This window comes from Pelophylax lessonae (genome assembly GCF_965119305.1).
Source record: "Pelophylax lessonae genome assembly, chromosome: 13".
Taxonomy (NCBI): Eukaryota; Metazoa; Chordata; class Amphibia; order Anura; family Ranidae; genus Pelophylax; species Pelophylax lessonae.
The window spans coordinates 132,319,208-132,342,581 of record NC_138780.1 but is presented as its reverse complement, the minus strand read 5'-3'; the positions used below and the strand labels follow the sequence as shown (position 1 = coordinate 132,342,581).

The 23,374-nt window shown below is 43.1% G+C and overlaps 1 protein-coding gene across 2 annotated transcripts in view; it reads left to right on the top strand.

The window, feature by feature from the left end:
* Positions 1-23,165, top strand: part of TTBK2 (tau tubulin kinase 2) — a 252,244-nt gene extending 229,079 nt beyond the window's left edge. The window contains exons 12-16 of one of the 2 annotated variants that reach the window (XM_082275497.1): positions 1,242-1,453; positions 6,636-7,227; positions 8,251-8,499; positions 16,550-17,751; positions 21,976-23,165. In XM_082275497.1, coding sequence (XP_082131623.1) covers positions 1,242-1,453; positions 6,636-7,227; positions 8,251-8,499; positions 16,550-17,751; positions 21,976-22,459 — 2,739 coding nt within the window. In that variant the 3' untranslated portion in view covers positions 22,460-23,165. The remainder of the gene's footprint in view (positions 1-1,241; positions 1,454-6,635; positions 7,228-8,250; positions 8,500-16,549; positions 17,752-21,975) is intronic. The other variant, XM_082275498.1, reaches the window with a different exon arrangement.
* Positions 23,166-23,374: the final 209 nt, after the last annotated feature.

Sequence of the window (23,374 nt, the reverse complement as noted above, 5' to 3'; positions counted from 1 at the left end):
CTTATGTCAATCACCAAGGAAGTGCCCTGGCGGCTCTGGAGGTAGCCAGCATTCTAAGGTGGGCAGAACGGCCAAGTGGGCAATTAGGGTGTACCTGCCAGCTATGGAGTCTTTCAGGAAGTCAGACTCTTTATTTGTGCTCACAGATGAACCTTGCAAAGGGTTGTCCTCTTCCTCTGCGACCATTTCCAGAGAGATCAGACAGATGGTTGTTCAGGCCTATTCCATCAGGGGTCAGGTTCCTCCTTTTCCTGTCAAGGCGCACTCTACTAGGGCGCTTAGTGCCTCCTAGGCCTTTCGTCATCAGCTGTCAGTGACAGGTTTGCAAGGCTGCCACCTGGTCGTCGGTGTGCACTTTTACAAAGTTTTATAAAGTGGATGTGTTGGCATCTGCCGCAAGGTTTTGCAGGCTTCTGTTTAAGAGGACCTGATCCTCTTTGAGGGTGTATTGTTTTTTCAGGAAGGCTCCAGTTGTTTTGGTTGAGCCCGTTACCTGTTTAGCCTTAAGAATTGTTTGCTGTTTCCCACCCCTCATGTTTAACACTGCTTTTTGGACGTCCCAATGGTCAAGAACGACAGGAGCTGTGTCCGTCAAGGAACAAAAGAGAAAATGGGATTTTTGACTTACCGTAAAATCTATTTCTTTGATGTTCATTGACGGACACAGCACCCGCCCCTCTGTGGAGTTGTAATTCTTCTGACGTTGCGTGTAACAAAAATGAGTGACTATAGCAGGGAGAGGGAGTATACCCCCTGGGACTGCCCATGGGTCTAGTCAGAAGTTTTGTTTTTTTTTTGCCTAGTGTCCTACTCCTGTAGGGGGCAGTATAACCCAATTGTAATGATTTTACAGTCAAAAATCCCATTTTTTTTTTTAATCTTTCCTGAGCTGTTACCTTTTATCAAGCTGTTTTTCCCTGGCGTTCTGCTTCACCTAAGGCTCTGGTCACATCTTGTGAGGTGTACACCTGCATGCACCCACATGTCATATAGGGACAGAGCCACTGTGTTTGTGCAGCTGGTGTCCCGTTAGACTGATTCTGGCATGAGGATGCATGCAGCACCTGTGCATTCCAATGCCTGTAAATGACGTCCTTGTATGTGGCATGAAGCTAATCTTCCCATGTGAACGGGGCCTAAAGCTAAACAATTAAGAATTTGCTTTTTCTCCTAATAGGTACATTAGTAGGGTTTTAAAATAATATAACCTTTTTTCATCTAAATGTATTTTTATTTTTTAGGCTGCTACGGAGGAAGAACATAGTAATGGCCAGGCAAATGGTTTACATAATGCTCCAAGTCTCGGCTCTCCTGTGCGTGTACGATCCGAAACCACACCGCTCGATCGAGATGTCCCCCTTCTGCGCAAACTGCGCAACATACACAGTTTTGAACTGGAGAAGAGAATGACTTTGGAATCAAAACCTGATGCTGACAAGTTCTTGGAGAACTGGTAAGAAAACTTCTCTGGTTTAGCTTTCTCTCACCGTATGGAAGGGCAAAGTAATTTAACCTTAAAGAGGAAGTTAAGTCTTGAAAAAATTTGTTCTTTTTGGTTACCTGCAAAGTAAATTCATAATGTGCTAGTATGCATTGCATACTAGCACATTATGTGACACGTGCAAACGAAGCCCGCGTCTTCCCCGCATTAGGCCACATCCATCTTCTGCTGTCTTCCTTCCGGGTCTGCGGACTCCGGCTGTGCTACTGGCCGGAGCTACGTGACTTCACTCACGCGGATTGCGCGTGGGAGCCGCCAGTCACGGCACAGGGCTTTGAAGAAACGGCACGGGCGGACGTTACTTCAGAGCGCATGCGCCGATGACGTCATCGACTGCATGCAGTGTAAATATTTCCTAAACGGTGCTCCTTATTATAGGCTTACCTATAGGTACAAACAGTACAGGGGGGTTTACAACAGGGCCGGAGTGGGACTCATTTTCAGCCCTGGAGTTTCATGCCTTAGACCGGCCCACTTTAGTTCACCTGACTGAAAAACTCCCACACATGGTATCATCCCATCCTACCTTGTTCCTAAGACTTTGCTACAACACTCCCAGCTGTTCACCTCCACCAGCATAATGGTGAGCTCAGTCTCTGCGCTTTTTCTCCCCTAGTGCAGTAGATGTGAGCTAAAAGGTCACTCATGTGATGGTGGAAGTGAACAGTAACAGCTGGGCGTGTCTTACCAACAAGGCGGGATGGGATACCATCACTGGGAGTTTTTTAATCAGGTTTTAGGAGGTATATAAATGGCCTTTACCTATAACAAGGGCTTTATTCATCTTTAGTCAGAGCTTTACAATTTCATTTTATCTACTACACCCCCCCCCCCCTTTATCTGTATTGGCAGTTTTTGGAAAAGATGAACTAATCCTTTCATGTTCCCTAAAACATGCAGTTTGGCTCAGGGGCGGAGTGACAACTCATGGGGCCCCCGGGCAGTAGGGGATCATGGGGACCCCTGTGTCCCCATCCATGTGTCCCAACCCACACTCAAGCAGCTTATCAATGCCCATCAAATGCAGCCTCACCAATGCAGCCTTACCAGTACCCATCAAATGCAGCCTCATCAGTGCCCATCAAATGCAGCCTTATCGGTGCTTATCAAATGCAGCCTCACTAGTGCCCATCAAATGCAGCTTATTAGTGCCCATTAATTAAACCTCACCAGTGCTCATCAAATGCAGCTTATCAGTGCCCATAAAATGCAGCTTATCAGTGCCTATCAAACGCAGCCTCATCAGTACCCATCAAATGCAGCCCAATCAGTGCCCATCAAATGCAGCCTCACCAAATGCAGCTTATTAGTGCCAATCAATGCAGCATCAATAGTGCCTATCAAATGCAGCCTCACCAGTGCCCATCAAATGCAGCTTATTAGTTCTCATCAATGCAACCTCACCAGTGCCAACAAATGCAGCCTTATTAGTCCCCATCAAATGCAGCTAATCATTGGCATCAAATGGAGCTTATCAGTGCCCATCAAATGCAGTTGATCAGTGCCCATCAAATGCAGTTAGTGCCCATCAAATGCAGCCTCCCCAGTGCCTTATTAGTGGCCCATCAAATGCAGCCTCACCAGTGCCCATCAAATGCAGCTTATTAGTGCCTATTAATGAATCCTCACCAGTGCTCATCAAATGTAGCTTATTAGTGCCCATTAATGAACCCTCACCAGTGCTCATCAAATGTAGCTTATCAGTGCCCATTAATGAACCCTCACCAGTGCTCATCAAATGTAGCTTATTAGTGCCCATTAATGAACCCTCACCAGTGCTCATCAAATGTAGCTTATTAGTGCCCATTAATGAACCCTCACCAGTGCTCATCAAATGTAGCTTATTAGTGCCCATTAATGAACCCTCACCAGTGCTCATCAAATGTAGCTTATCAGTGCCCATCAAATGCAGCTTATTAGTGCCCATTAATGAACCCTCACCAGTGCTCATCAAATGTAGCTTATCAGTGCCCATCAAATGCAGCCTCATCAGTACCCATCAAATGCAGCTTATTAGTGCTCATCAATGCAACCTCACCAGTGCCAACAAATGCAGCCTTATTAGTCCCCATCAAATGCAGCTAATCAGTGGCATCAAATGCAGCTTATCAGTGCCCATCAAATGCAGTTTATCAGTGCCCATCAAATGCAGCCTCCCCAGTGCCTTATTAGTGGCCCATCAAATGCAGCCTCACCAGTGCCATCAAATGCAGCCTTATTAGTGCCCGTCAAATGCAGCTTATCAGTGCCATCAAATGCAGCCTGACCAGTGCCCATCAAATGCAGTCTGTTAGTGCTCGTTAATGCAACCTCAGAAGTGCCAACAAATGCAGCCTTATTAGTGCCCATCAAATGCGGCTTATCATTACCCATCAATTGCAGCCTTATCAGTGCTCATCCAATGCAGCTTATCAGTGCCCATCTAATGCAACCTCACCAATGCCTGGATCACACAGAGCAGAGATCTCTCGCTGTGTCACGGAGCTTGAATTTAAATTGCCTGGCGGCTGCTGTCAACATGGTTCCACCTCCTAGACTGGCTCCTATGATACAGGTCACACTGATTCAATTTCCTAGCATTGGATCAGTGTGCCGTCTATTATAGGAGCTGGTCTAGGAGGCGGGACTTTGTTACATCGCTGCAGAACAATTCAGATCCAGGTTCCGTGACACAGCAGGAGATCGCTGCTCTGTGTGACATACACAAGAAGAGGAGGAAGGAGGGGAGCACTCTGACAGGGGCGCCCCAGAATGATGTCATTGATGCAATTGTGATTCAGCTGTTGCCTGCATTAATGGAGAATCGTTTAAGGCTGAATCGCAATGTATCGATTATATGATTATTTTCAACACCCCTACTTGACCACCAATGTTAGTCCCGGTTCACATTAGTGCGATGACAGACATTGCATGTGATTCGCAGCGCACTGCGCTGAAAATCACGTGACGTCTGTGCAATGCAAATTCAGCCATACTGACTGTATGGCTAAATTTGCGTCGCATTTGGACACATGTCGCACAGGACCCTTTTTTGGGTGCACAGCAGAATTGGGATTGCATGGGTGTTCACACCTATGTGATCCGATTCATGTCTGAACTGACAGTTCACACTGCGATATGGGAACTGATCTGGGGGTGTCGGTAACTTCGTATTGAAACCCCCCAGCGATTAGCATATCGCAGTGTGAACTGCCTGCGATTTGAATGCGATGCGGGAACCTGCAGTGAATTTGCAGTGTTCCTGCATCGCATATGTGTGAACCGGCACTAAGAGACATTCTTCCAGCTGAAGTGTACAGATGTCAGTGTTAGGGAAAAGCCCTCAGTGTACATATATCAGAGATATATATATATATATATATATATAGGGAATAACTCATTAGGTGCTATTCCCTATAGATAACACTGATATCTGTACACTGATATAGTGGCACTCACTATACTGGGGAATGGCACTGGGGAAGAAGGAAGGAACACTCAGTCAGTCCTGCTGGTGGTTAGACAGACACACAGAACACCTTAAACTGCTGTCATTATCACACACTGAGCTGCTGCTACACACACTGCAGGTCAGGCTGGTTTAGCTCCGAGGTGACTCTGCTTGGCTCTGCACTCTACAGCCTCCATCTCCCTCACCCGAGGCAGTGATGTGTAGCCCCGCCCCTCAGCTGAATTCCCCAGAGGGAGGGGTGGCCAGAGCTCCTGTCCCTGCTATTCTCTCCACACGGCTGACGGCTCCATGATCACTCTCTGATCCATCCTGTGATAGGGTGCCATCTCTTCTTCCACGCCTCCTACAAGAAGTGTATCTCCTGCGAGCTAATTATCGGCAGCGCTGAGTGGCCCGGGGGCGTGTTTTTGGAGTGGGACCGAGGCATGGAACGCAGCATGTCCTGGAAGTGAGTTTAATAAGTGACTTCCTCTTCACCAAGGAATGACAACGGCCCTCGACCAATCCAGCCCACCGGGAATTCTCCAGGTGCTCCCGATTGGCCAATCCGGGCCTGGTTTACAACCACTTTAATGTAAATGAAATCCAAAGATTACCATGCTAACTATTACAATTACATCTACTTAAAAAGACAGCTTACACCAATTGAATGAGTCTTTTTTTTTTTTTTTTTAATTGAATTGAATGGTATTTTTTTTTGAAGGGGGGGGGGACACTGCACATTACAAAAAAAATGTAAACATTTTAGAATTTAGTGTAAAGCTGGTCAGTACAATCTAGAAGCCAATGTGCATTTTTAGTGAGTGAGGAAATGTATTTTAATTTTCAAATGGTTTGTAGGTTCTATTTAATGTTAATTTACATTTCATGATCATTTCTTGCACCATGATAGGTTTTGAAATTGTATACATTTTGTATTTGGCTCAATTTGATTCTTACATTAGCTTCATGTTTTTTAGTAGTTAAAAGTAAAAAGTGACAGTGTCTTCTGATGGCCCACACTCAACCCTCCAGCTAAATATATTTACTGATCTATGGCTTCTCATGGGCTCCTTGCTGCAGGAGCCCATACTGGGTGAGCTCCACTCTTGGTTGCTGTTGTAGATAGGCACATGACAGGGGCTACATCCACATCCATCAGGGTAATGTTTGAGTTTGGTGAATGGCTTTTTAGCCCTAGCACTGTCCATTGAAGAAGGCATATTTCCTCTAACTCAAAAGCCCTGCTCCAGTAGAGCAACAGAGCAAGTGCTCTGAGGGAGTGGCAAGAAAGCATGGATCTGTGAGTATGCCATGCTTTTGGGTAGGCTCCAGGAGACTACCTCCCCTCCAGGATCAGGAGACGTGCCAAGCAAGCTTCTTAGTTCACCTGATTACTGTCTAAAAAGGAGGGGAGTGAACTGCTGAACCAGTGCTCCAGATTTAATGTTCAAGTTTGGCTGCAATATATGGATTTTCAACCAAACTATTAGTCTTCTACTTTTACCTTAGCTGCCTCCTGAAATTGATAGAGGTTGTCCTTTACCAAATGCCACCATAGTAGCTTTGTTAGCTGTGCATTACTCTGTTGTGGCTGATTGCCACAGCTGACTGGCTTAGATGGTCAAGGGTAACAATTCATATTTTTGTTGTGAAGAAAACTCAGCTGTTTCCTTTTTAAATATATTTGTTTTTTTTTTTAAGTGCTGAAAAAGTTCAGAAGGAGGCACATTCAAAAGAGGGACCAGTTGGTGATGGCTCTTCTCCTTCACCTTCTCAACCGCGAAAGACCCTTGTTGCTCCTTCTCCTATGCATGCAGACCACGTCTGGCATTATGATGAGGAGTATGTGCCAGAGGGTTCCAAGCCTGGATCGGCGAGCTCCCCAGAACACTTGGATGGAGTTGTTAGCAATGGGTTTGTAGCTGTGAATCTGAGCTCCTGCCGGCAGGAGGTTGATTCCAAAGAGTGGGTCATTGTGGACAAAGAGCGTGATTTGAAGGATTATGGCTCAAATGGAAATCACGGCCAGAGAGTGACCGGAAGCCCATCAGAAGAAGAACCAGAGGTGCTTCAGGTGCTGGAAGAATCTCCACAAGATGGTCCTCCAAAACCAAGCTCTTTCACAGACAGTAAGGGTCATAATAAACCAGATTCAAGGGTTGGACTTGACGATATTGTTTCTTCAGGAGTGTGTATGGACAAACTGGATGTCATGTCAGGTGCTGCTGGCCAACTGCTTCCAGCGACACCTACAAGTCCTATGGAGGCTCAGGCAGAAGGAGCAATCACTCCGGTAAGAAACCTTTAATAAAAATAAACCAATTTTTCCCTCAATTATGTTTTTATTTTTGTTCAGCATTCAGACTGTATTTTTTTAGTGATTTACTAGCAATATTTGTTTTTTTTTTTTTTGCTGTAGAGGAACACTAAAGTCAGTCCCATATTTGATTTAAAATATGATCAGATTTATTTTTAATATACAGCAAGTAGATTTTATGGCTGTACACAGACAGGGCATACTGCATCAAGTAACTGCATTGGATTCTATCACAAATGGACACCCTATTTGTGAAATTTCTAGAAGTACAGATACTGATTTTTACATTTTTTTTTTTTTTTTTAAAGATCGTGAATCATTTAATTTCACTCCAGAAAGCGTTATGGAGTTGTAAATAGAAACTGTGAATCCAATTAAAGAAGTTTAGTAGCTTCTGTTTATAATATTTAATGCCATAAACTTTAGTTTGTTTTTGATAGAGTGGGGAAGAATTAGGATTTATTGTAGTTGGATGCTTCTTTGGAGATATTTCTTCACTTCCTGTCTGGTAAAAAGGTTGTCCCTAGGACAGGAAGTGAGGGAAAAAACTGAAACACATAAGTAAGAAATCTTTAAGTTTTCCTGGTACAGATTGTCCCTTACTTACCATCTGGTAAAAGGTTGTCCCCATAACCAAAGGTGAGGGGGATTCTCTATAATGGAGCCCCAGGTAGCAATAAAGCCTGATGAGATCTAACCTTTCCCAATTCTATCCAAACTTATAAAGACAATAGAATGAATTGGTGATGATTAGGCAGTTTCATGTTTTTGAACGATTGCAAAGGTTTGAAGTTTTTGTGTCCTGATGGTCACAGGCTTAACATTTGTTTTTGCTCATGCTTAAAAATGCTTGGATTTCATGCATTTATCTTAATCAATGGAGCTTCTATGAGGAAAATGCAGACAAAGCCCTACATCCATGACTTGAGCTACAGGTCATGAGATTTGCAAGCATTATTTATTTGTGTTTTTTTCCTCCCCCTCATGGCATATTCACAGCTTGGTGCTTCCCACATCCCGTTTTCCTCTACCTCAAGACCTCCCTGCAGTCCCATGCGCTTCACAAGCCCAATAACATCCCAGTTGGGTCGCACAGAATCTCCACCCAAGAGAGAGGTTGTCATCCCCAAGAGTCAGTCAGCTGAGAGCTACTCTTCCTCCTCCCGTTCTGCCGGCCGCAGGAAGCTTCCCGTCACTCCCCATAGTGGCACAAAGTACCCCTCTGTAATTCGAATATCAAAATCCCAGGTGAATTACTTACGTCCATAAGTCAGTCGTCTTGTGTCTCTCCATGTTTAGTGGTTTATGTCCTCAATAATAACAGTAAAACATGTTTGTCCCCAAATTAAATCTTAAAGCTCCACATGGAGGAGAGAAAATATTTTATTTGAAATGAATACGTTGTATTGTCCCATTTTGCAAAAATAGATTTTACTGTGTTGTAGCGCCTTATACTACAGCATATTGCCTAGGCTGTAAGCCAAATGGCCTAAGAGTACTAGTGATAGGGGTCATATGCTTTTTAACATACAGTGCCGTACCAACCATTAACACAGTTGAATGTGAGAACCAATCGCATGTTAGTTTTTGTAAAATACAGGCAAGAACAGCATTGTGATTGGTGGATTGGTTAGCAGCCCTATACCTGATTGCTCCACTGCTTTAGCCACAGGCCACCTACAAGTCTGGGTTTTGTCAGAATTATCTGGGGTTTCAGATCCATGCCCATTGCTTCAAATAAAAATCTGAAATTTTGGGGAGGATGGACTTTTTAAGAAACACTAGTCAAATTCACTAGACAGTAGGGAACTCTGCTTTGAGTAGATTACTGTTACAATGATTGCTTAGTTGGATTGTTGGATATTAAGTTAAATAGCATGTACATGCAGTGGAGTAAAAAGAAAGTAATCTAGAATTTAATCAAATGCAGTATTTTACAATCCCCCCCCCCCCTTTTTTTTTTCCTTTTTATAGAGCTACTAATTTCTGCCTATTGGAACAGAAAGTTTTCTTTCTAGAAGTCTTTCCTGTTAGTAAGACCCATTCACTACCAAAAACAGCTTTGTAACAGGCACAGAATCTAGCTACTTGATTCTTAGGTTGCATGAGAAAATCTTCCCTTTGTCCCCCTTCAAAGTTTTCATGTTGTGTGTTCAATGCTGCAAACTGCATGCTTTGCCTCCTGTAGCTCGCTTAGCTTGCTGTTCCATCTGGTGCTTCATTGCAGTACGTAAAGGTTTTTGAGCAATTATTTTGGTTCCTATTCATTGTGGTTTAGGGTTGTGATGGTGATACAATGGTGCCATGTTTGTTACTGCTAGAAAATGTGCTGTTATTCTGGTACTTTCACGAGCAATGTGTTTATGAAACGTGCATAATCTTGAAAAGTACAACACATAATTTAGGCTCAGTTCACATCTATGCGAATTGGATGCATTTTGAACCGCAAATTTAAAAAGGATCCTGTGCGTTTTCTGAGCACTGCGGTGTAGTTCAGGTGCAAATTCCAGGCTCACTGACTTCTATGCTAACGCTTCTGAATCACACGTGTTTAGTTGTGTTCAGGATTCAGTACAGATTTCTCTCCACTTACAGGAGTTGACAGCTTTTATCTAATATGTATTGGCCAGCACTGTATTCGCAGCTGTGGAAAAAAATTAGGTCTTGAGCCTTGCAAATTCGCATCAAAAACACTCCTGAGCCGCCAATCAAATGCTTTTTTTTTATATGCAGTCAAAACAGGAATACAATTCGCACTGGACATTGAATCCAGCCTATTCAGTCTTGATAGTGCTATACCTAGAACTAAGATTTTCAGATACTTACAGACCATACCTTTTTTCGCACACTAACGCCAATCTTACACTAACGCCAACCATTCTGTCCCATTCTCCTATTTTTAAAGAGTTTTGCATTACCTATCCCAGAGTGTAAGGTGAAGCCATTACTTTATATAAAACTCTACAAACCTAGCTTTCCAACCTGAGAAAACTGCCTCTATGTGGGCCTGGGAAGTTAGGTTGCCAATGAGAACATTTGTGAAGAAAAATTAAGAAACGGATGCATTTTGCAAACGTTTAATGGGATAATTGTTGCCAGAAAAGAAGTAGAAATAAAATCCATTGTAATTATCGCCTTGTCCTGGAGAATCTTGTACACATACAAAGGTATATCTCCCAGGTGCAGCAGAACATTTACAGTCGATGACTGCTTTTATTAGTACCTGATGCAGTCAGGTACTGGCACTTTTCCACTGCAAGTACCGGCTCGGCACTGCTTGGCCCTGCTCGGCTCGGTTTGCTTTTCCACTGCGCGGTACGAGTTGGCACATTTCGCCACTGTATAGGCTCTAGTCGGCTCGGTTTGCTTTTCCACTAAAGTAGTAAGTGGGTGGGATTACGATTCTCTGACCAATCATTGGCTAGTAGTGACAAACAATCAAGGCTGCATGCAAAGGATTGTGGGATATGGTATAGGTAAGTAACGCTTGGAACCACAACCGAGTTGGTACTGTTTTAGCGAGCCGTACCATGTAGTGGAAAAGCGCTGCCATACCAAACCGTACCGAACCGCTCTAACACGTACCATGCAGTGGAAAAGCGCCAAATCGAGCCAAACTGATCCGTTCCATGCAGTGGAAAAGCTCCAGTAGTGTAGTGGTATCTGTTGAGCAGTAACAAGTACATGCTAAGTGTCTGAGGTGCTTGTTACCACTACAGAAGAATCTGTTAAAATTAATGTGTAACTAAGTCAAAACTTTTTTTCTTTTTTAGTTTTGAACAGAGTGGGAGGGGTTAGAACCCCTGTCAGTTTTTATTGCTGTCTGTGCTCCCTTAGGGATATTCACCTTATGTTTACCGTACTCCTCAAAAGTGACAGTAAAAGAAAATCCCAAATGTTGGGTTGACATTACAACAGTAATATAGGGGAAATCTTCCAATGGGGGCACTAGTTCCGGTGACCCTTGTAACACCCTGGGATTCCCTCACTTTTGAGGGATTTTCTCGCAATTTCCTGTTTGGCTATGGGAGAGGCAGTAAAGAGAAATCTCCCCAATAGGACACAGGTGGCAAAAATTGGTCAAAGCCCTCCCTTAGGGCTCGTTCACACTTGCTTAAAATACTGACGCTTATCAATCGCTCCAATAGCGTTAATGCACGTTAATAGGTGTGGTTAAGTTTTTAGTGAACATTAAAAACTCTTCCCCCAAATGCCCTATGTACGTTTGCGGCGATGTTGACAAACGCTTTTGGCTTGTTAAAACCGCACCACAATTGCCTACAATAACTAGTTGCTAAGGAGCGGGCTGGGAAGCCAGTCACCTCATCCTTAGCAACCGAAGAGTCAGCTGTCAGCGGGTTTCCTGCTGACAGCTGAGAGAGAAGAACAAATGCTGGTTAAAAAAAGCCAAAAACACCCCTCCCACACACACCAGTCCATACCAGGCCAATTTTTTTTTTAAAAACAGCGTGGAGTGTCCCCCAAGACCATACCAGACACTTTGGTCTGATATGGATTTTCACGGGAAACCCTAGGCCAAAAAAATGAGAAAAAAAAAAAAAAAGCCCTTGGATTCCCCCCAAATCCATACCAGATCCATATCCAAGCATGCAACACCGCAGGTCAGAAAAGGGGAGGGGGGACAAGTGATCGCCCCTCCCCCTAATGGACCATACCAGGACACATGCCCTCAACATGGGGGGTGGGCGCTTTGGTGCGGGGGGGGGGCTTTGTGCCCTTCACCCCAAAGCACCTCGTCCCCATGTTGATGGGGACAAGGGCCTCTTCCTGACAACCCTGGCCGGTGGTTGTGGGGGGTCTGCAGGCCCCCCTATGTGAATAAGTATAGGGTGCATTGTACCACTACCCAAAAAAAAAGAAAAAAGTAAAAAAAGTAATGTTACAAAAAACAAAGAGGGTTTTTGACAAGTCCTTTATTGAAGAATGTCTCCTGTCTCCTTCCGGTGATATTTACTCACTCAGTCAGTGTCATTGTCGTCATTATCTTCTTCTGCACGCCTCATCGTTGTATAAGAGCTGGCTGCCGGCTTAGCTGGCATAACAGCAGGAGTGATTATCGGAGCAGGACCGTATTTTTTTTTACTTTGAACTTGTTGGCGGCAGTGGCAGAAGAAGAAGACTGACTACATCGACGGAGGGAGAAGACATCACCGGAAGGAGAAGACAGCGGAGGGAGAAGACCTCATAAGAAGAAGATCGGAGGAAGAAGACCTCAGAAGAAGTCATCGTTGGAGCTACGACAGGGGAAATTCTTCAGATAATAAGGGACTTGTCAAAAACAGTCTTTGTTTTTTGTAGCATTACACTACACTTATTTTTTTGGGGTGAATGGGTAGGGATACAATGTACCCCATACTCATTCACATAAGGAGGGGGGGGCCCGGGATCTGGGGGCCCCCTTGTTAAAGAGGGCTTCCAGATTCCGATAAGCCCCCTGCCCGCAGACCCCCACAACCACCGGCCAGGGTGTTCAGGAAGAGGCTCTTGTCCCCATCAACATAGGGATAAGGTGCTTTAGTGTGGGGGGCGCAGGGCCCCCCTCGCCCCAAAGAACCTCTTTCCCCCCTCCCCCTCTCTTTCCTGACCTGCCAGGCAATGCTATGGATCTTGGGTGGGACCCCACGCAGTGTTTTTTTTTTTTTCTTTCTTTTTTTTTTTGACGTGGGGTTTCTCTCAAAATCCATATCAGACCGAAGGGTCTGGTATGGTCTTGGAGAAGGGTGGGAATCCCACCACCCAGTTTTTTTTTTTTTTCGGCGTGTGGTTCCCCCCCCAGTCTATACCAGACCAGAAGGGCCTGGTATAACCTGGGGGGGGGGGGGGACCTCACGCCTTTTTTTTTTTTGCTATCAGCTCATCAGTTAAGGATGCTGCGTCCGGCTCCCGGGCCCGCTCCTTTATCGACCAGCTAAAATTCTCTTGTACGAAGGTGCCGCAACCACGCTGCAAATGCACCGCCACCGTATATGCCAGTGTGGTTGCAGCACATTACCATAGACTTAAATGGGAGGCCTTAAAAGGCTTCAAACGCCTTCTGACTCAACAGCCTGCTTTAAATACCAGTGTGAACCCAGCCTTACTTTAAAACGGTGACCTTGCCATAACTATTGAAAAGTCAGTGGGCCTTATGAATTGTGGCTGGATAGAAGCCAGTCAGCCTTTTCCTTTCCCATTTTAACCTGCCTTCACTTAGAGCACGAAAAATTTACTGGTTGGCTAGGATGGTATGCGTAAACAATTCCTAATCAGCCAGAAGCCCTTTATTGCTTTTGTTAACTTTCCAAAGCCTGATTATAATGCCTAGAGTGGTCACTGAGGCTTCATGAACACTGGATGTTTCTCTCTCCATTCCTGCTGGCAGAAGCATTTTGGCAGAAAAAACACTTGAAATTTGTAAATGTGTTTAACATGTTTTAGAATTTGGGATTTAATTCATATTCTGGCCATTTAAATAAATTAAAGTGATTTGTAAAGTCCCCCTTTTTTTTTTTTTTTTTTAAATCACAAACATGGTATACTTGCCTCCTCTGTGCAGTTGGTTTTGCACAGAGCAGCCAGAATCCTCCTTTTCTCATGTCCCTTATTGCTCCTTCTGGCCCCTCCCTACCATCAAGTGCCCCCACAGCAAGCAGCTTGCTGTGGGGGGGCACCCGATCCGAGCTGCAGCTCCATGTGCCCATTCAGACACGGAGCTGCCATTCGGCCCCGCCCCCTCTCTGTCCTGAATGGCTAACTGACTTTGACAGCCGCAGGAGCCAACGGCGCCGTGGTTGTGTCTCAGCCAGTCAGGAGAGAGAGTCCCGGACAGCCAAGGGGCTTGTGGACATCGCTGGAGAGAGATAGGGCTCAGGTAGGTATTAGGAGTTACTGGGGGGGGGGGGTCTGCTACACACAGAAGGTTTTTTTATAGAATGCCTCAACTCCTTTAACACTCAATGCTAAACACGCCTACCATTAGCATGCATTTACATGTGTCAAGCTTTTTTTCTGCCAAAACGCCGCTGCTCCTGGACGCAATGTCAGTGTTTTTTTTTCTTTTTTTCTTTTTTCCTGCCTCTAAGCCCCTCTATAAAGCCTATATGTGCATGGACACATAGGCTAACATGTAGGAGTGTTTGGAGGCAGGAAAAAAAAAAAAAAACAGATTTCCCTAGGAGCAGCTGAAAAAAATGTCCAGTCTGCATGAGGCCTGAAAGAGACAAAAAAAATGTTCCCATTGACACAAGGCCTAAAGTCCGGCAACACAAGCCCTTAAAGAGACACTGTCATCAACAACACTTTAAAATACAGTTTTAATATTTACCATTCATGCATCCAGCATCCGTCATTTCAATGTGTGTTGGATGCATGCATCTCTTTGTTGTCACTCCCTGTTATTTGTCTGATGACGATGTCTGTCTCTATATGAGCTTGTCATGACGGCATTAGGCTTGTGTGGATGGGCACATGAAGATTTCTCTTAACATTTTCACAGTTTGAGATGCTTCTAAATTTTTCAGAATTCATTGACCGGTGCATTTGTCCTTTAGTTGCTTTGTTCCTGGCCTGCTTCAAGCTGTTTTTATATTTCTGTAGACTTGTACAGGGAGAGATGCATTCTGATGCAAACCAAGGCCCTGCTCTCTACAGAGACCCTAAAACAGACCCACATTCAGGTGTTTGCATAAAAGCTGTATTACCAAAATTCCTCTGATGGGTAAATGCATACTTTTTCAGGAGAGAATGCTGCTCCAGTGTTTGCAACATGTGTAAAGGCCTAGACACTTGGTCACATGACCCCCACCTTTTAGCAGATGTCACTAGATTAAATGCCTAGCTCTTTACACAGGGGGTCAGCACTGAATGGAACCTTGCTTTCTTCTGAAAAGGTAAATATATCTGCTCCTGACAGACGCTAACCTTTTCTCCATTGCATTCAAAACTAGCAAAAAAGTTTTGCATGGAGTTCTGCTTTAATGTCTGCATATAAGACTGCTTTACTAAGTAGTGTTCACAGGGAAGTAGCAAAGATAAATCTAGTTTTATTTAAATCCTTTTACAGCATCTGGTAAGGATGGGAGGGTGGGGGCTAGCTGTAGTTTTCTATCAAGATATTAAAGTTGGTTTATTGACACCTGAAGACTTATTTTATCCACCCCTTTTGAATGTCTTTAGCGAAGTTTAAAGCCTCGTTAACACAGGCTGGTAAATCCTTGCCCCGTGTAGGGGGCGTGTTTAACAGCACAGGTGTTGCATTCATCCCCATGCTGGCAGTCCCATAGTTGTCAATTGGGGTGCAGTGGCTGCACGGACACAGCTGCTGCTCCCAATGTGACATTGATGCGGGAGAGGGTGCACGCCCCTGAACGCACCCATGCACTCGCACAGGTGTCACATTGGGAGCAGCAGCTCTAACACTGTAACTTAGAAAGTGTTATTAAAGCAGAGTTCCAGCCGAAAATACTTTTTTTAAATTAACAATGCCCCTTAAATACTAATATATAACGATGTACATTACCACTATTTTCAGATTTCTAACTAGTACAGTATTTTATGGTATACAAATTCTTACTTATAAAAACGCTTTCAACGCGGCCATCTCCATTGTGGGTATCTGAAGCCGCTGTGTCCTTCTTCCTGATTCCAGTGCATGAGAGGAGCAGCCGGCGATGCCCTTTGCCTTCTGGGATTGATGACAAACATCTCCCAGGACGCAATGCAAAGCCGGAAGTGACGCCTGGGGCCGCGGCCACAGAAGGAGGAAGTAGAACAAACTATCCTCTTAAAATAAGGTAAGGGACCCCAAAAAAAATTCTTATTGCCCAATTCTTATTTATCATATACCGATCACTGCTGGAATAACTAAAGTTTAAAATTAGGGTGGAACTCCGCTTTAAATAAAGTGAAGAGCTTCTGCGATTCATTGGTTTGCTTACAATAATTCAAATAATACCAGCGTCTAACCAAGGGACATAACCAAGTGGGAACCCTGCAGTGTTCCCTTATGAACTTACCCATTTGCACATTTATGACCTAACGTGTGCACAAAGGGTTAAAAAAAACCCCTGTAATTTAATTTTTTGGTACCCGTGGCCAAAAACAGTGAGCTTTTGAATCTGTAGGTTTTGTTGTCAGCAGTAGTATGGAAATCAGTGATCACTTTTACACTGTTAGTAAGTTACCTTTGCAGAGAGAGGAAGATTAAAAAAAAAGTTAAAGTATAGTTTTAAAAATGTCTTCTAACAATCACTTGTGTTAACTTGCTTTGTGTATCCATATTTGAATTCTCTTCCTGTAGATGACCATTCCTCGGCCTTCGGTTACATCTACACAGTCAGCTTCAGAAAGCTTTCTATGTGGACCTCATGTAGAGAAGCGAGATCGAGACACCCATGTCTTAGAGCTGTTTTCACCACAGGAAAATCCCCTAGGATATGGTGCATCAGAAGACCTTGCTACTTCTCCGGGAAACAAAATAAACCTGGCACTAGATTTAGACAAAACAAACCAGGAAAACGCATGTGTCAAATCCCTAGACTCAGGCCATAAAGACTTTGTTAATAAGAATGACCAAATAAGTCAGAAGAAAGGTTTAGATACTCCAGTACAGTCTCCGTCAAATTCTCTACTTGGTTTCCTTGAAGGTAAGCGGGAGCAAAACAAAGGCTTCCATCCACTTGGACTTTCCCCTGAGCAGTGCAAATCCCCTGAGGGTGCTGTGTTCGATGTTAATCAACTTAATGAGGCTAGGACTTTCCAGCCAGTGCCAAATGGACATATAGATTCTCAAGCTGTGAAACCTGAAGAAGTATCAGATCAGCAAAAGGTTGACTTTACGGTTGGAGGGGACTTTCTGGAGGTTCAGCAAAATGGTTTTCATGAAGAACAGAATAATGCTGCTGCTAATGGCTTCCTTGACCACAAGACAAGCTTGTCCATGTTACTTGAACAAGAGAGGGATAAAGATCAAACGGATCTAAAAAATGGAGAGCAACTTGACCTAAGTGATAGCTCTCCACAATTTAGAAAGGATCACACAAAGTCCTCCCTTCCCACCAGACATAGCCGAATTCCTGTACTGGCTCCGGAGGTTGACTCTGCTTCAGAATCATCTTCTCCAATCTCTGCTAAGGAAAAGCTTCTACTGAAAAAAGCTCATCAGACAGACCTTGTCCGACTCTTAATGGAAAAACGACAGAAGTCATTACTTGGTGACTTCTCAAGTGCCTCTGACAAGTCACTGGAAGAGAAAACCTCACCACCAGCTATAGGTTTACCCGAAAAAGAAGTTTTCTTTATTCCTAGAACAGTCTCAGACTCTAACGTCAGGCAGTCGGATGATGGCAGTGTTGCATCTCACAATCTTCAATCAAGAAAGAGCAAAATTCCTCGTCCTGTGTCCTGGACTAGTAATGATCAGATCAGCAGTGCTCCTCCAACTCCGTTCCTTCCCAGACCGCCACCTGGAAAGCCACCCACACGGCCTGGAGTGGAGGCGCGGTAAGAACAATGTGAAACACTGATGTTTTTTCAGTTTTCAATGATGTTGTTGAATGTAAAATCTACATGGTCAATTTCATAATTTTTACATTTAAAAAGCTTGTCTGTCTAAAGCCTATGTTTCAAATTTTCAGATGCTAGGTATGTTAAATCGCTTACCGGTTTCTTGTGCCCTTGGACATTCCAGTAGAAAATTGTGTGCTCTTGAGTTCAGTTCTTCACAGCTTCATTGGACATTTTGAGGGGGCTCCACTCTGTTTTTTTTTTTATGTAATTTACATTAATCTATTTAATTTATGTAGCATACATAAAAGTTATAGGAACACTTCAGTGTATTTAACCAGGTACCACCTTTAAAGTGTTACTAAACCCACAAACGTAAAATAATCTGTATATGCAGTAAAGCACGGTTGTTATGCTCACTGTGGAACTTAAGGGGTCAATCCTCAGCATTGTGTTATGAGCCTGCTTGATCTTGTATGCGCAGGTCCTCTTCTTCCACTGACTCCATAACGTGTCCAGATAAGGCCAGATAAGACATTGTACAAAAAATATATACGAATTGTATATATTAGCGCGCCAGGGAGATAATTAACAGGACCTGGTTTACTAATTGTATGATAATAAGTGGATTAAATAAAGTGATTAATGATTAAAATCAATAAATAAAATAATTTAATTAATATGTTGCAGCTGCTATGTAAGGTGCGGGTGCTGGTGATGAAAAAAAGTGATCACAGTAGTGATAACTATAGCGCTTGCAGTGTCCCCTAATGGGAGAATTTTATATATTTCACAATAGTGCTTAATATGGATAAATGGTGATATTATCAAATAAATAATTAATTAAATACACTGATAAATAAACAATTAATAAATAAGTGGATAAATAAATAAACCACTGGTGATTATAATCCTTCACAGTGTGCAGTGAAAAAAACTTTCAAATTGGTAAAAAATAAATTTATCATGTAGTTCTAAACACAATTCATATAATAATAAAGTGCTGGTGCTCCTTGCTGGATTCCTTAGTGCTTCCTTCACCGTGAGTAAATGAATGAAATGCCCACTCACCGAAAGCTGTGGGTTTTATATGTCATATGACACTAAAACCGTCTGTGCTTGTTAAGAGATCCTGCCCGGATCGAATGGATCTCCCTGGGTCTTTACAGCCACTACGGGTATTTCTTCTACCTCGGGTAGTCTCCTTCAGCCACGATCCCAGCCTTGGAATGTGCCCTTCCTGCAAAGTCCCCTCCAATCACAACCGTGATGAGGAAATAAAAAGCGGATAGTGTGGTATTGTTTCCAATATATTTATTCACACACCCCATGCATAGCAAAGGTAAAATCCATAAAATTTCCAGCAGGTGATAAAGGTGCTCATCCAAAGTTCAAAAAATTGTAACAGCAAATGTGAGGTAACCGTGTTCAAAACCAAACAGACAGGCAAACAAATAGGACCGTCATATGTTCGGCACAAAGAGTGGAGAGCGGTATTTCCGGTATGCGTTCCACTCGAGTGCGTATGACGTCACCACGTGCGTTCCACCTAACGCGTTTCGTCATTGGCTAGACGTTTTCAGAGGTCAGCCAATGACACCTCTGAAAACGTCTAGCCAATGACGAAACGCGTTAGGTGGAACGCACGTGGTGACGTCATACGCACTCGAGTGGAACGCATACCGGAAATACCGCTCTCCACTCTTTGTGCCGAACATATGACGGTCCTATTTGTTTGCCTGTCTGTTTGGTTTTGAACACGGTTACCTCACATTTGCTGTTACAATTTTTTGAACTTTGGATGAGCACCTTTATCACCTGCTGGAAATTTTATGGATTTTACCTTTGCTATGCATGGGGTGTGTGAATAAATATATTGGAAACAATACCACACTATCCGCTTTTTATTTCCTCATCACGGTTGTGATTGGAGGGGACTTTGCAGGAAGGGCACATTCCAAGGCTGGGATCGTGGCTGAAGGAGACTACCCGAGGTAGAAGAAATACCCGTAGTGGCTGTAAAGACCCAGGGAGATCCATTCGATCCGGGCAGGATCTCTTAACAAGCACAGACGGTTTTAGTGTCATATGACATATAAAACCCACAGCTTTCGGTGAGTGGGCATTTCATTCATTTACTCACGGTGAAGGAAGCACTAAGGAATCCAGCAAGGAGCACCAGCACTTTATTATTATATGAATTGTGTTTAGAACTACATGATACATTTATTTTTTACCAATTTGAAAGTTTTTTTCACTGCACACTGTGAAGGATTATAATCACCAGTGGTTTATTTATTTATCCACTTATTTATTAATTGTTTATTTATCAGTGTATTTAATTAATTATTTATTTGATAATATCACCATTTATCCATATTAAGCACTATTGTGAAATATATAAAATTCTCCCATTAGGGGACACTGCAAGCGCTATAGTTATCACTACTGTGACCAGATAAGACATTGCCTTTGGAGTCAGGCCTCACATGCTCAGTTTGGTGTGTATTGCTAAAGGTTTTTCTTTTTTTTTTATTAGGAGAGTGCATGTGATCAGCACAGGGCCAATCAGCACTGTCTAGACAGACGTTCTGAGTGTTTAGCAGTTTACATTTACTAAAAATTATTGCATTTCTATGTTCTGTGTACTGTGTAAGACACATATAGTGAATGCAGGGCCAATCAGTACTGTCTAGAGAGACTGTCTGGGTGTTTAGCAGTTTATATTTACTAAAATGATTGCATTTCCATGTTCTGTGTACTGTGGAAGACAGATATAGTGAATGCAGGGTTCTGGGTTTAGTAACACTTTAACCACTTAAGCCCCGGAAGATTTTACCCCCTTCCTGACCAGGGCCTATTTTTCGATTCGGCACTGCGTGACTTTAACGTACAATTGCGTGGTCGTGCGACGCTGTACCTTAACAAAATTGACCTCCTTTTTTTCCCACAAACATAGCTTTCTTTTGGTGGTATTTGATCACCTGTGCGATTTTTTGATCATGCGCTATAAACAAAAAAAAAGAGCGACAATTTTACAAAAATAATATTTTTCACATTTTTTTTATATGAAATTCCCCAAAAAAATGTAAAACTCAAATTTTTTTTTAACATTTTTGGCCAATTTGTTTTCTGCTACATATGTTTGGTAAAAAAAATCACAATAAGCGTATTTTGATTGGTTTGCGCAAAAGTTATTGCGTTTACTAACTAAGGGAAAGATTTTTGTCATTTTTGTTGTTGTTTTTTTTACAAGTAATGGCGGCGATCTGCGATTTTTATTTATTTATTTTTTTACGGGACTGCGACATTGCGGCGGACAGATCGGACCCTTGACTGACATTTTTTACACTTTTGGGGTTACTAGTGACATTACTACAGTAATCAGTGCTATACATATGCACTGTTACTGTAAAAATGACACTGGCAGGGAAGGGGTTAACTTTATTGGAGAAGGAGGGGTTAAGTGTGTCCCTAGGGGCGTGTTTTTAACTGTTGTGGGATGTGGCTTTACATGTAACAGCACAGATCAATGGTCCTACATAGCAGGACCTTATGATCTGTGCTTTTACACCGGGAAGAATGACAGGCGGCTTTGTTTACATTAGCGGACATCGGGTCCTCCGGTCACACGCACGGAGGTGTCCGTGAACGAGCCGGGGCTGGAGCACGCCTCCGGGGGCGCGCTCGCCCCCTATTGGCTTACAGGCTAGTTACGTACCCATACGTCACTTTGCCTGGCCGGGGCTGACCGCCGCAGTATATGTACTTGTGGCGGTCGGCAACGGGTTAATGTTTCCTGCATCTCTGAGCAGGAAGAAAGTACAAGAGTTGGTTTTTAGTGAGACAAGGGTTTGCAGTTCCTGTGGTTCTTATTGAGAATCAGCACGGATAATATTAAAGAAGATAACATAATTCACTGTCTGCTTCTGTTTTCTCTTCACCCCCAGCAGTTGAAAGGAGTGCTGGGGGAGGGAAGTGAAGGCAAATACAAGTTGCTGGTGGGGGTCCTCTTTATTGTGAACTTGTTGCTTGGGCAAAGCACAGGTTCACTGTAAGAGAAGAAATCATTATGCGGATATCTTATAAATGCACTGAGATTAAAAGTATTGGTCTTCTATCATCTTTCATAATTAAGCAATATAAACTGCATACATTGGTAGTAATTTTCTATTTCTAAAGAAGTGCTCAAAATTTTGGTTTGTCTTTGTCTTCTTGCAGGATTCGCCGATACAAGGTTTTGGGAAGTGGAAACTCTGACTCAGACCTGCTCTCGAGACTTGCTAAGATAATTCAAAATGGATCCCAGAAGCCCCGTAGTTCCTCCCAGTCTAAAAGCCCTGGTTCACCTCATAGTCCAAAAACGCCTCCCAAGAGCCCTGTCGTTCCCCGACGCAGCCCAAGTGGTTCTCCACGCAGTTCATCTTTACCAAGAACCAACAGTTCTTCCTCTTCAAGGATTGGACGACCCCACCACCATGAGCCCAAAAGCTCAAATTCTTATGTAGGCCGAAGCAAATCACCGCCCAGCCTATCTGGCTCTTCTTCTTCAAGAAGGTCCTGTCAACAAGACCACTGCTGTAGTAAACAAAGTAAAAACCTATCCAAGGGATCAGGTAGTGGTCATCATTCAACAGGCAGCAAAACCAGCCGGGGAAAGCCCTCTGTGCGGGAGAGCAAAGTTTCCAATAAACTGAGCAGATAGTAACCAGGCTTGGCCTCATCTGCAGCAGTAATTTATCCTCTTGTAATGCATGTTGTGTATGTCATTGTATATTTTAAAATCCAAATCAGTGTTGGTCTTTATGTTAAGCGGATTGACTTGAATGTTCTGAATCATGTTTTTTGTCATGGGAGGTGATAAGAGGAGACTGAAGACAATCTGTTTGGTTCTTTGCCAAATGGGAAGATGGATGGGGCTGTTGTGATTCAGTGCTAGAGCAGCTGCACTGCCTGTTCAGAGTAGAAAAAGTTTTGTGGATCATTCATAAACAGTAAATTATTCTAACATTCCAAATGTTGGCAGATAGCATCACAATCAATAATACGACCAATATCACTAAAGCATAACCAACACTTGATTTGTTTAAATATGGTACGTTCAAGTTGTGCCTCTCAACCAGTTGTTCAACTAAGTCTTGTCTTCATAGATAGTTTAACATACCTGTATTGCCACAGAATATTTAGCTACGGTCCATAGATTAAATAGCTTTGCATTTCATTTTCCTTTCCCAATGTGGAAGCTATATGAAGAATATTTTTTTTCTATAGTGATCCATAGGCCAATGGTCATCCAGTATTTCACACAATCTCTGCTTTACTGAGCACTCCTGGAATTGACCAAGAAAGCAGCTTTTGATTGTCCCAGTAAAGTGTTTGACCTAATTTAATAAAATGCTGCAGAATGCTTTTATACACCAATAGCTCAATTGAAATGGTTTTAAAATTGAAATGGTTTTAAATGCTTCTCTTTAGAAAACAAAAATGAATATTGCATTGCATTACAGTCTATAGTTGTTTATGCATTGCACCACGGTATTAAATTAGCCCAAAAGGTAAATATGCAATTTAAATTTCTGATGTAGGATATAATTCTTGCAAAAATGATCATCCCTACCCC